At 46.6% G+C, this 13,608-nt stretch overlaps 2 protein-coding genes across 2 annotated transcripts in view; both read left to right on the top strand.

The window, feature by feature from the left end:
- LOC125463910 (tricarboxylate transport protein, mitochondrial) overlaps positions 1-6,391 on the top strand; it is an 89,666-nt gene extending 83,275 nt beyond the window's left edge. Inside the window, exon 9 of the mRNA XM_059654934.1 lies at positions 5,989-6,391. Within this exon, the coding sequence (XP_059510917.1) occupies positions 5,989-6,064 (76 nt within the window). The 3' untranslated portion in view covers positions 6,065-6,391. The remainder of the gene's footprint in view (positions 1-5,988) is intronic.
- A 216-nt stretch (positions 6,392-6,607) lies between these two features.
- The window catches only part of si:dkey-178e17.3 (somatomedin-B and thrombospondin type-1 domain-containing protein), a 166,605-nt gene continuing 159,604 nt past the window's right edge, over positions 6,608-13,608 (top strand). Inside the window, exon 1 of the mRNA XM_059654834.1 lies at positions 6,608-7,338. Coding sequence (XP_059510817.1) covers positions 7,119-7,338 — 220 coding nt within the window. The 5' untranslated portion in view covers positions 6,608-7,118. The remainder of the gene's footprint in view (positions 7,339-13,608) is intronic.

The following is a 13,608-nucleotide window of genomic DNA, read 5'->3' on the forward strand; positions in this document are numbered from 1 at the left end:
GACATACAAGATGATCAGAGGATTGGATACGGTGTTCAGTGAGAGCCTTTTTCCTAGGATGGTGGTGGCTAGCACGAGGGGACATAGCTTTAAATTGAGGAGTGATAGATATAGGACAGATGTCAGAGGTAGGTTCTTTACTCAGAATGTAGTAAGGGCATGGAATGCCCTGCCTGTAACAGTAGTAGACTCAAAAACTTTAAGGACATTTAAATGGCCATTGGATAAACATATGAATGATAATGGAATAGCGTAGGTTAGACGGACTTCAGATTGGTTTCACAGGTCGGCGCAACATCGAGGGCCGAAGGGCCTGTATTGCGCTGTAATGTTCTATGTTCTATGTTTTCCTGGGTACTAGCAGTTCTGAAGAAGAACCACTGGAGTCAAAACATTAACCATGTTTTTCTCTCCACAGATGCTGCCAGACCTACTGAGTTTCTCCAACACTTTCTGTTTATAATGAGCTTCACTGCTGCACGCAAAGGGTACTGTATACTCCCATTGTCAAGGACAGTTAGTGAACTTTGCTGAAGACGAGGGTCAGCAGGAAGGATGAGGACGGGGAGGGTGTTGTGTGATGGAGTCTCATTAAAATGATGTTCAGTTCTTGTTTCAAGCAGGCACACTGAAAAACAATCTCACTCTGGAGTTCGATTCATGTGAAATGTAGACTTGCATTTATACAGCAGCTTTCACACCCTCAAATGTCACATCGTGGTTCACAGACACACTGTATTGTGGAAAAACAGCTGTCAGTTTCTTGCATAGGAAGATCCCACAAAGTGCAACAATGATGCCAACCAGGCAACCTGTTGAATTTTTTTTTGATGTGCTCTGCTGGAAAGGCTCAGTTCTGACAGTGGGTCATGTTTCTCTTTTCATGGGCTGACTGAGGTTTTCCAGCATTTTTCAGCTTTTACCAGAGGGGCAGACATTGGCCACAGTTTTATTTGATATGAGTTTGTTTCATGAGGAGCGATTGAGCAGATTTGGCTTATACCCCTGGAGTTTTGGTGAATGAGAGGAGATCTAACTGAGGCATATAAACGCTACCGAGGATTGGCAGAATAGAAGGGGAGATTCCTGAGGTAGGGCAATCTAGAATGACAGACCACAATTTTAGTATAAAGAGTAGCAGATTTAAAACAGAGATGCTCAGGGCAGCTGCCGCCAAGGGTCTGTGGTCTTTCTACTGAAGTTAAGTGGGGGTCTGTTCAGGTATAGGACCCTCCCAGAGCCTCAAATATGTGTAAATATAATTTTCACAAGTAAGAGATGCCATTGGTTTGTTTGGACAGAGCCAAACTCCAAAGTCTGTTTGTTTCCTTGATATGATACTGCACAGAACCGAACTGTGTTTGTGACCATGTATATATAAAGATATTTTACATTTGTGAAATAAAACAAAATTAAAACAGAGATGAGGAGAAATTACTTCTGTCAAAGGGTTGTGAATCTAGCCCAGAGTGCGGAGATGCTGGATGATACACTGCGTAAATTTAAGGAGCGGGTAGGTTTTTAAATAGCGGTAGGTTGAAGGGTTATGGGGAGCTGGCAGCAAAATGGAGTTGAGGCCGAGATGAGATCAGCCATGATTATATCTAACAGTGAAGAAGACTCATGCGACTGAATAGACTACTCCTGTTCCTTGTTCCTATATCTTAGAAACACCTGAGAGTGCAGGCATGCAGATATTTGCTTTCACATTGCCTGTCACTGTCAGCCACCCCACAACTTCCTTAATAAGGAGAATCAGTCTGGATTTGAGATTTAATTCTCTGGAATTTTTATGACCTGACAACCTTCCAGTCAGAGGCACGATCACATACAAATTTCTAGCCTCCCTGGAATTCCAAGTTGATGGAAAAATTACATTACCCATGTTAACATAGCCTGGGGAGCTCCATTAAAACTACACCAGCAACTGCTCTGCCCAGGACTGTAAGAAATTACAGAAGGTGGTGTGCACAGCCCAGACCATTGTGGAAGCCAACCTTCCCATCTATGGACTCCATCTACACCTCTCCTTGCTGGAGAAAGGCAGCCAACATCTTCGAAAACCCCTCCCGATTAGAATCTGTTCCAACCTCTTCCGTTGAGCAGAAGATACAAAAGCTTAAACTCACATACCAACAGGTTCAAGAACAGTATCTTCCCTGCTATTATTAGACTTGTGAATGGACCTCTCAAATTTCACATCTAATGTTGGTCTCAATTTTTGTGTACTTCCTTTGCAGCTGTAACTTTGTATTCTTTGCTCTGTTCTTTCACCCTGCGGTCTTTGTACACTATCTTCTGCACGAAAACAATACTTTTCACTATACTTATGTACATGTGACAATGATAAATCAAATCATGAAATCCAGGAGTGGGACTGGAGCCATAAGCTGTTGGTTTTGAGCCAGGGACATTACCCAGTCTGCCACTGCATTATACCCTCACCAGGGTATATTTCTCTCTCTATATATTAGAAAGTAGGAAGTAGAAGTGCAGTATTCATGAGGCTACCATTAGCTCCGAATGACACAGCAGGTATTTGGAAACCGCTGCTTGTCCTACTCTCCACACATTCCCCAGCTAGTTTACTATAACTCCGTTTTATTAATGAAGTTTTAACATTTGCAGCTTCGCCTGAGTGTGGATGTGGAGCCAATTTGGCAGCGTCCTCTGGGCACGAAAAGAGACGATGTCCCCAACAGAACCTCAAACTCCTAAGTGTCCCGCAAATGGGAATGGGTGATGATGCAGAGCTGAGCATTTCCTGCTCAGATTCCAGTCCCAAAACAGGGCCAGCGAATAAGGAGATAACCCAATATGGAGCGGGAGGAACACAGCAGGCTGGGCAGCATCAGAGAAGCAGGAAAGCCGATGTTTTGGGCCTGGAGCCTTCTTCAGGGACCGAAATGAGAGCTTTCCTGCTCCTCTGATGCTGCTGGCCTGCTGTGCTCATCCAGCTCTACACCTTGTTATCTCAGACTCCAGCATCAGCAGTTCCTCCTATCTCCCAGCAAATAAGGAGGCAGTTTTAATAAACACTCTGGCCTTGCTCTCTCTTTAGGGGGGACAATGCTATTTTCCCGGTCGCCACTTTAAGAGAGGGAGTGCAAATGGAAGAATGGATTTTCTGAAGAAGGGTCGAGACCTGAAATGTCAGCCTTCCTGCTCCTCTGATGCTGCTTGCCCTGCTGTGTTCATCCAGTTCTACACCTTGTTATCTCAGATTCTCCAGCATCTGCAGTTCCTACTGTCTCAGAGATAGTTCTGCTTTCTTTCCGCCAGACCTGCTGAGTTTCTCCAGCAATTTCAGCTTTAGTTTCTGATTTTCAGCGTCTGCAGATCATTGTGATTTTTTTTGTTTCATGTTCTGGGGTCCTGGGTTCAAATCCAATCATGAAAGATGGTGGAATTTAAAATTCAAACTCGAAAAGTCTAGAATTAGGAGATGACAGGGATCGTCCGCGAAAACAAAGCTAGTCAGGTCCACTGATAACAAAGTGTGGAGCTGGATGAACACAGCAGGCCAAGCAGCATCTCAGGGGCACAAAAGCTGACGTTTCGGGCCTAGAGCTCTCTGATGAAGGGTCTAGGCCCAAAACGTCAGCTTTTGTGCTCCTGAGATGCTGCTTGGCCTGCTGTGTTCATCCAGCTCCACACTTTGTTATCTTGGATTCTCCAGCATCTGCAGTTCCCATCATCTCTAGTCAGGTCCATTAATGTCTTTTAGGGAAGTAAATCCGCTGTAGGGCATGTGAGTCAGACACACAGCAAAATGTGACTGGCCCTTAGGCAAAAGGGGGCCCTCTTGTGGCACAGTGGTCGTGTTCCTAGTCCTGACTCTAGACGCCTGCCTTCAAGTCCTATCTGCTCCAGAGGTGTGTAGTAATATCTCTGGGCAGGTTGAAAAACAATTAAATGTTAGTTTAACTAATGCTACCCTCGTCCTGTGCGATTATTTTGTTCATACTTGAAAGTTCTGCTGAATTATTTAATGGGGTCCCTGTGATTATTTAATGTTTCCCAAAGGGGCCGGATACACAGAACTGGCTCATTGACAGGAAGTAAGGCTGAAAAGGTGAGAGAGGGAAATGCTATCCGGTAGAGAGGACAGGGTTGACGAGTTCTGGATTGTTCTCTCTAGAGAGAAGGGGTCTGACAGGAGATTTAACAGAGATTTCCAAACTCACGAGTGCCTGGTTCGAGTAGAGAGAGAGACAGACAGACAGACAGAGAAGCTACTCCAGATCATATAAGGACTAGAGGATTTAAAGTCGTGGTTGGAAATCACTCTCGAACAAGTATGGTTGCCTACCTGGGAAATTCCTGGATTTAAAGTGACATGCAAAAGAAGCAACGTTGATGTGAGAAAAAAGCAGGTCGTTAGGGAGTGGAGTGGTGGGACCGGGGGAGGTAGGTGGGATGGTGATGGGTGAATGCAGGCAGGCAGTGGTGAGGATAGGTCAGTGAGGTGGGAGGAGCAGATTCGAGCCCCATTTGTGAAGAAGGGTCCAGAGCTGAAACATCGGCTTTCCTGCTCCTCTGATGCTGCCTGGCCTGCTGTGTTCCTCCAGCTGCTCACGGTTATCTCTGACGCTGCCTGGCCACACTGGGTTATCTCTGACTCCAGCATCGGCAGTTCTTACTATCTCTGAGGTAGTTAGGGTCTGGAACTCACAGAAACAGAGAAAAAAGGAACGGAAAATAGGACAACACAGCCTGGGGATGTAGTGGAGGCAAAATCAATTGAGGCATTAAAGTGGGCATTGGATAATTATTTTGGATAAAAATAATGTGCTAGAATATGGAAACAAAAATAGAGACTGACTGTAGGTAATGGCACTCATTTGAAGAGCCAGTGCGGGAATGATGGGCCAAATGGCCTCCTACTGTGCAGTAAGACTTCAGTGACACTGTGGGTTGGTATCAGTGGGCTCATGCTCTTTTTGATAGGTATTAGTATAGCAGTGATGGGCCAAATGGCATTTGTCTGTGTTGCATTGCTCTCCGATTCAGAGAGGAACACTGAAGTTTGTGAGACATCTCAAACACTTAGTGCAGGATTCAGCATGAGGTATCTGTAAGATACTACTGTCCTTTCTATAGAATGGCTGGAAAGAAAGGTGTAATTGTCATGAGCGTGGGATATCCCAGTGCGTTTTAATCCCCAAACAATTAAGTGTAAATACGGCTGTGATGTAGGAAACACAGCAGCCAAGCATAGGCACAGCAAGATCCCACAAACCAATTCCTTTCTGAGAGCTGGCAATGGGCCAAAATGGCCTTTTTTGGAACGATTTTACCCACAGCGCAGTGAGATATATTGCTAGGTCAGGTCACGGTGCCATTGCTCTATCCGATGGACGGTAATTTCTTGTAGTACTAGATCCAATTATCGTCCCTCAACCCAGAACCAGCTCTGATGGGATTGGGGAGGGGGGGTTAATACAGATTAATAAACCAATCGCAGGCTTCTGGTGCTAATTTCCTGCTGCAAACGCTGGTACATGCATGATAGGCTGGATGATCTCCTATGTGTGTACACTCCCACACCCACATTCACCAGCAGGGAACTAACCAGTCTCATCCCACTTCCACTCTCACAGCCATAGGTCCTCACCAGCACACTCAAGCTTTTTTGTTAAAATATAGAACCCTTTCGGTGCAGAAAGAGACAGAGGCCCGCACCGACTTATCCCAGCCCCCCACCCCATCCCTGTAGCCCCTCGCTTACGGAGAATTTTAGCACGGCCAATCCACCCAGCCTGCCCAACTTTGGACTTGAGACCCTGTTGTGAGAGTTTCCGGCTCTACCACCCTTTCAGGTAGTGAACTCCAAATACCCTCCAGCCTTTGGAGGAAGATTCCCTCCGTGAATTCCCTCCAGACTCTCACCCGAAATCGATGGACTTGCTTCACAACTGATTTCACAAACTGACTAGGCAATGTTTTGACAGTGGTTCTGAAATAGTCTCATCCTTTGCTTTCCAGTTTGCCGGCATCATCGGGGATTCACTGGACCGAAAATGTGCAAATGGATCCAAATCCTGGGATCCCAGAATGGTGACAGTGCAAAAAGAGGCCATTCGACCCGTCACAATCTGCACGAGTAATAATTCATATTGTTACACTTAATATTGTCCGTTTCAAGTGAGTACCCAACATTATCTCAACTGAGAGAGATAATGGGAGCTGCAGATGCTGGAGGATCCAAGATAATAAAGTGTGAAGCTGGATGAACACAGCAGGCCAAGCAGCATCTCAGGAGCACAAAAGCTGACGTTTCGGGCCTAGACCCTTCATCAGAAAAACAGAAAAGCTCATCAGGTCTGGCAGCATCTGAAAAGGGGGAAAGAAAGCTAATGTTTGGTTAATGTTTGGGTCCGGTCCCCAGTTAATCAGTATCAGTAATTAAAATAGAAATATTGAGATGATGTTTGAGTTCTGAGGAAGGGTCAACGGACCTGAAACGGTAACTCTGTTTTTCCCTTCACAGATGCTGCCAGACCTGCTGAGCTTTTCCAGCAACTTCTGTTCTTTTAAAAAAACAAAAGAACTGCGGATGCTGTAAATCAGGAACAAAAACAAAGTTGCTGGAAAAGCTCAGCAGGTCTGGCAGCTTCTGTGGAGGAGATTCCCTGATCAACCTGTTTAGAGATGCTAATGACCAATGGAGCTGCTGGGAGTTGAACCCAGGTCCCCTAGCTACGAGCAAGGGACATTACCACCGCCGACCCATGAACGAATTAAGAAAATAAATACAAGAGTCGGGAGTTTAGGGTTTGCTCTGAGCGCTGAGTGTGGGCGCTAGGACCAGTGACAGGAGACTGCGCCGCAGAGGCGGGATGAAAGGGTCTACACTGAGTCAATGAAGACTGGAGTGTGGTTAGCTCACAGGATCCCTCTCGACCCCAGCGACTGGGAATGCACTGAGCCCAGCAGAGAGGAACAGCCCCTGCCCCAGTGTCAGGGGGCGGACTGTGCATCCCCCCCAGCCCCTCAGTAACACAGGCAGCAAACTCTCACAGTGTGTGAGAGAGAGAGAGACGCTCATCAACCTATGGTTACAGGGAGCGGCGTGTGAAAGAGGCGAGAAAGGAGACAGAGGGAGGGAGAAGGCGATGGGGAGGTTGGCCCTGTGCTGGGGGGCGCTGGCCCTTACTGCGTGCCTGCAGGGGGTCTCCGCTGGCTGCTATCACCGAGAAAACCCCAAATGCTGTGCCGGCAGGGATAACCGGTGCCAGGAGCTGACCGTGAGGAGGACACTGTGCTACTGCGACGCTTACTGTCAGAAAACAGGAGACTGTTGTGAGGATTTCCCCACGGTGTGTCAGATATCCGGTGAGTGACCCCCCACGTGTCTGTGAGATGGACTGGAAATGGTCAAAATTGAGCCTGGATGTGATAGTTTGATTCAAGCAGCTTTGGGAATGCAGAGAGAGAGAGTGAGAGAAGTGATTCAGGGCACGGCAGGGTTCACACTGTGTTGGCTAAATATGAGACAAGATGTTTCCTCGTGCTGACAAGCCTCATCGGAGAGCGAAGGTATATCAGCCAAAAAAAAAACACACCCAGCGGCAAACCCATGCGAGAGGCTGGTCACAGGGACTGGGTGCACTCAGGCTGAAGCAGAAGGTACAGGGTTAGCTTGGCCGTAGGAGGCTGCATTGGAGCGTAAAGGTCAGTCCGGGCCAAGGGGCCGAATGGTCTGCACCTGTTGGGTGTAACGGACCTGCGCTCAGTGGTTCGCTCAGGATGGTCACAGCTCTGAGCTTTCTGTATAGACTTCCCCTTACTGCCTGTGGCTTTCATAACCGAGAGGGACAGAGTCGTGAGCCAAGAGTGGGAACAATCTTCTTTCTGAAGAAGGGTCCAGGCCCGAAACGTCAGCTTTCTTGCTCCTCTGATGCTGCTTGACTTTGTTATTTTGGGACGGTTTCTGCTTCTTTTAAAATCTAAAAACCGGATGAGAATCTCAGGTAGCGCCCGCTTCCCACAGTTGGATGCTGGCCCACGTAAACAGCGAAACCCCAATCCCGGCACCCGTATAAATCCGTCCCGGACACCAGTATAAATCTGTCCCGGACACCAGAGTGACCCCGTCCGCAATACCAGTATAAATCCGTCCCAATACCAGTATAAATCCGTCCCAATAGCGGTATAAATCCGTCCCCAGTACCAGTATAAATCCGTCCCAATACCAGTATAAATCCGTCCCAATACCGGTATAAATCCGTCCCCAGTACCAGTATAAATCCGTCCCAATACCAGTATAAATCCGTCCCAATACCGGTATAAATCCGTCCCCAGTACCAGTATAAATCCGTCCCCAGTACCGGTATAAATCCGTCCCAATACCAGTATAAATCCGTCCCAATACCGGTATAAATCCGTCCCCAGTACCGGTATAAATCCGTCCCAATACCAGTATAAATCCGTCCCAATACCGGTATAAATCCGTCCCCAGTACCAGTATAAATCCGTCCCCAGTACCGGTATAAATCCGTCCCAATACCAGTATAAATCCGTCCCAATACCGGTATAAATCCGTCCCCAGTACCAGTATAAATCCGTCCCCAGTACCGGTATAAATCCGTCCCAATACCAGTATAAATCCGTCCCAATACCGGTATAAATCCGTCCCCAGTACCAGTATAAATCCGTCCCAATACCAGTATAAATCCGTCCCAATACCGGTATAAATCCGTCCCCAGTACCAGTATAAATCCGTCCCAATACCAGTATAAATCCGTCCCAATACCGGTATAAATCCGTCCCCAGTACCGGTATAAATCCGTCCCAATACCAGTATAAATCCGTCCCAATACCGGTATAAATCCGTCCCCAGTACCAGTATAAATCCGTCCCAATACCAGTATAAATCCGTCTCAATACCGGTATAAATCCGTTCTCAGTACCAGTATAAATCCGTCCCAATACCAGTATAAATCCGTCCCAATACCAGTGGCGCCTTTGAGTACTGGGATCACAGTGACCTGTAATCTGCCCCGGATCCTGAAACCCACCTGTCATCTGAGGTTCTTGTGGCGCCACTCGGTCCGGCGTAGCTGTGCTAGCTCCTCAGCCCCGTTTACCGCCTGCAAGCCTCACATTTCGCACTGTTTGTCCAAATCCATGCTGGGATGCATTGGCTCACAGTATGGAGGGGACCGGTGCAGGCCTGGTGGGTCCAGTTGTCCGTTTGTGTGTCGTCCAACCCGGTGCCGTTCGATCCCTCTGCCACCATCCTCCCTTCCCACCCAGTGGACCCGTTCCCTCAATCAGCCGGGATGGCGCTATACAAATGCACATCTGTCCGCGCCCCCTTCTAGGATATGCGGTTGAATAATGAAACAAAAGCATGTGAAGAGGCCAGAACAAGGCGAGGTTTTAAAGAGAATTCGACCTGTAGCTGCTGCTGTCAACAGTCTGTCTGTATGGGTTATTGGTCAGGTTTTCCTGTTGGGAAAATCTGTCTCTAATGTTCTCACAGGTCTCAGGAACATTTTGTGAAGAAGGTACTTGCGTTGACAAAGTCATTGGAAAACGAGAAAAAAGAAGTTCAGAAACTGAGAATGCTCTTTCCACAATAGAGGAAAACGTAGTAACAAAGAAATGCATCAGAAGGTTGTTACAGAGATAGTAGGAACTGCAGATGCTGGAGAGTCTGAGATAACACGGTGTGGAGCTGGATGAACACAGCAGGCCAAGCAGCATCAGAGGAGCAGGAAAGCTGATGTTTCGAGGCGAGACCCTTACTTTCATTCAACTTCACACTGTGTTATCTCAGAAGGTGTTTAATTTTGTTGTCAGTGACTGTGCAATGCCTACTTTTGGATAAAGCTGTCTGTACAGGGGTCCAGCAAACCCTCAAACTAAAATAGACATTGCTGGAAAAGCTCAGCAAGTGTCAGTGGAGAGAAATCAGAGTTAGCGTTTCGTATCTTTGTTTCTGTTTCTGATTTACAACATCTGCAGTTTTTGTTTTTCTCTCAAAGTAAATATTTGCATTATCCGCTTAACCCCATTAATCTCTGAAACATTTTAGCAGTTTAATGAGGTGTTCCTTGTCTATTAAAGCCTGTTTTCTTTAAAATTAATATTTAACAGGAATAAAGTGCTGGGAGCCAACTTCATGTCTCTCTCATTGACGGTGGGGTCCGGGCTTTGGGGTGGAGATTCAGGATGACAGAGCCGTGGGCTAGTCTCCGGGGGATGGAGAGAACGGCCCACGGATACGAAGTGTGTGACAGAGCTAATTGCAGCCAGAAACCATTGCATCTGTTCCATTCATTTCACTGAAGCGTTCAGGCGCTGGAGAATCGGGGCGAGTTGTAAAATGAAGTGTTTTATTATATATGAAACAAATTAAAATCCGTCCCTCATTAGTGCCATTTGCCCAGGTCACTGTGGAATCCTGTGAGTACATCAGTTCGGTTTTGATGGAATAACGTTTCCCTTTCCGGCCTTGAACCGATTAGGCGGGCCTCAGGACTGGCGCAGGGAGTCGTTTTTGCATGGGATGAGGCCATTCGACGAGATCATTGCTGATCTGATCACCCTCAAGTCTCCTTTCCATGCCTTATCTTCATCTGCTGCAAGAACGATTTTTATCCAAAATCTTCTCTCTCTCTCTGCGTTGCTGATCTCGATCTATTCTGATCCCATTTTCCAGCAGTTGGTCTTGAATGCTGTTGAGCTTTCCCATCTTTATCTACATATTGCCTCAATGCCTTGCTGTTTCCTGCCCCTGCCAACCCCTTTGAGGCAGAGACTGCCAGGTGCCCACCACCCTCTGGGTGAAAATAATTCCTCACATCCCTGCAATTTAAAACAAAAGTTCTTCAGGTGCCTATTCCAAATCCCTTTAGAATGTCTTACCCAAACCCACGGCCTTCCTGCCCCATGTCAACTGGTGCTCGTTCATGGTCAATTAATTACCAGCACCAGGCTGCCACCACTGTGATTAACCCAGCTGGTGTGGGGGGGGTTGGTGGGCTGGTGCCAACCAGTCTGCCAGACAGGTTAACCCGGGGGTGGGCAGCTTGTCACCTCAGAGGGGGTCCTTCAATCTGTGCCACTCTGTTCTTGAGACTAGCCCACTAGGAGCCACACCCCTGCAGTTCCCCATGTTTCTGACTCGTTGCCCCTCTCTCCCTGCCACCACATTACATCAGTAAGCTGTATCCCTGAATATCCTGAATACCTGTCTGGTAGTCACAGCCTCCTTCGTGTCACTGCCACATGTGAGAGTTACTGACCTTTGACTAGCCCCACCCTATTAGAACACAGAACAGTACAGCACAGTACAGGCCCTTCAGCCCTCAATGTTGTGCCAACCTATTATCCTACTAAGATCAAACTACCCAGCATACCTTACATCTTACTATCCTCCATGTGCCTAGCCAAGAGTCTCTTAAAAGTCTCTAAAGTATCTGACTCCACTACCACTGCCAGCAGCACATTCCACACGCCCACCACTCTGTGTGTAAAGAACCTACCTCTGACATCTCCCCTATACCTCCCTCCAACCACCTTAAAATTATGCCACCTTGTAATAGTCATTTTTGCCCTGGGAAAAAGTCTCTGGCTATCCACTCTATCTCTGCCTCTCATCATTTTGTACACCTCTATCAAGTCACCTCTCATCCTTCCCTCAACCTTTTCTCGTAAGACCTGCCCTCCAGTCCAGGCAGCATCCTGGTAAATCTCATCTGCACCCTCTCTAAAGCTTCCACATCTTTCCTGTAATGAGGTGACCAGAACTGAACACAATATTCCAAGTGTGGTCTAACTAGAGTTTTATAGAGCTGCAGCATAGCCTTGTGGCTCTTAGACTGTATTCCCCTGCCAATGAAAGCCAACACACTATATATATGCCTTCTTTACACCCTATCAACTTGGGTAGCAACTTTGAGGGATCTATGCACGTGGATCCCAAGATCCCTCTGTTCCTCTACACTGCCAATGGGGATTCTCCCCTGGGGGGGGAGAGGGTGTCCTAACTTAAGGTGAAATCCTGCCAGTGACAGCCTCTCCCCCAACACCTGCCCACAACTGGTGTTAAATTTGCGAAACATTGCCTTAAACAGGCAGGTCTCTAGCCAGCTAACGAGAGCCCCCTACCAGATTTTGCTCCATAACTGGGAATGTGTTTCCTTCATGTGGTTCACTCAGTATATATGTTGTACTGTATGCCAGTGCAGAGCCCTCCTGCTCTGCTGCTGTTCTCACACCAGCCCGTCTCTTCTTGCTGCCAGTGCTTTTTGTCCATCTGACCACCAGGAACTCAGCACAACTGTCAGGGCTGATAGCATCACTTTCCTCAAGCCAGTAACTGTCATTCAACATAGTCTGAGTGCAACAGGTCGGTCCCTGCCTTTGGTCACAGAAACATATTCATCTTGTGATTCTCTGCACCAAATGGTAAGTGGGCAGGTTCTCCATCACCTGATTGGCTGGCTATTAGCTGTCAGTCAATCAACTGTTTAATGTCCCAGATAACAAGGTGTAGAGCTGGAAGAACACAGCAGGCCAAGCAAGGAGCAAGAAAGCTGACGTTTCAGGACTGGACCCTTTTTCAGAAAATCACCCCAGTTATAATCTCTTCCAACCTCTTCCATTGGGTAGAAAGTATAAAAGCTCATGCACATGTACCAACAGATTCAAGAACAGCTTTATCCCCGCTGTTTTTAGGCTTTTGAATGGATGTCTCAAATTTTAAACTTAATGTTGATCTCGCTCTTTGTGCACTTTCTCTGCAGCTATAACCATGTGTTCCTAGGTGCATGTGACAATAAAAAATCAAAATCAAACAAAAACAGAAGGGTTTCTTTCCCATGATTCATAGCAGCGCTGCGGGGATTAATTTTTCATTGGTTAGAGACACCAGGACAATCTCAAAGTGCCAGCAACATTCCTTAGGGGTTTGAAAATACTCATATAGATGCAACTGTTCATTCCTCATTTCCCCCAAGAAAGTAGCAGTGAGCTGCCCTCTTGAGGTGATAATGAAAACCAAAACTGAAGGAATAGTGACGTGTTTAAATTAAGATGCTGCATGACCTGCAACAGAACTTGGAGGTGATGGTGTTCCCATGGCTCAGAGGTAGAGATTACAGAGATCAGTAAGTTGTAAGAGAAATTCAAAACTTCCAGTTTAATGGCTGAATGAATGACAGCACAAAGTCTAACATTTTGATAGAAAAATCTGAGTTAACATTTTGAGTCTTGTGACCCTTCTGAGGACCTGAAACGTTAACTCTGATTTTTCTTCACTGCTACTGCCAGACTTGCTGAGCTTTTCCAGCAACTTCTGTTTTTGTTCCTGATTTACAGCATCTGCAGTTCTCTTGGGGTTTTATTTTTACTCACATTTTAATATGTTTACTGTAACAAAAGACTAAGCACACTATTGAGTAAACACTTCAAAATTCGAAGAGGTACATTTCCTCTTTTATACTTAGCATCCATCATATTCTCCAAAAAAGTCTTTACAGTCATTAAGGCAAATTAATGGTTGTTCCCAGTTTTCAATGGCTTTGCATTTCCCTGTTTTAACACATAGTAACTCCCAGTGATCACTTCCAGGTGATTTTTGGAGAGTTGCCT

Source organism: Stegostoma tigrinum, chromosome 26 (assembly GCF_030684315.1).
Source record: "Stegostoma tigrinum isolate sSteTig4 chromosome 26, sSteTig4.hap1, whole genome shotgun sequence".
Classification (NCBI taxonomy): domain Eukaryota; kingdom Metazoa; phylum Chordata; class Chondrichthyes; order Orectolobiformes; family Stegostomatidae; genus Stegostoma; species Stegostoma tigrinum.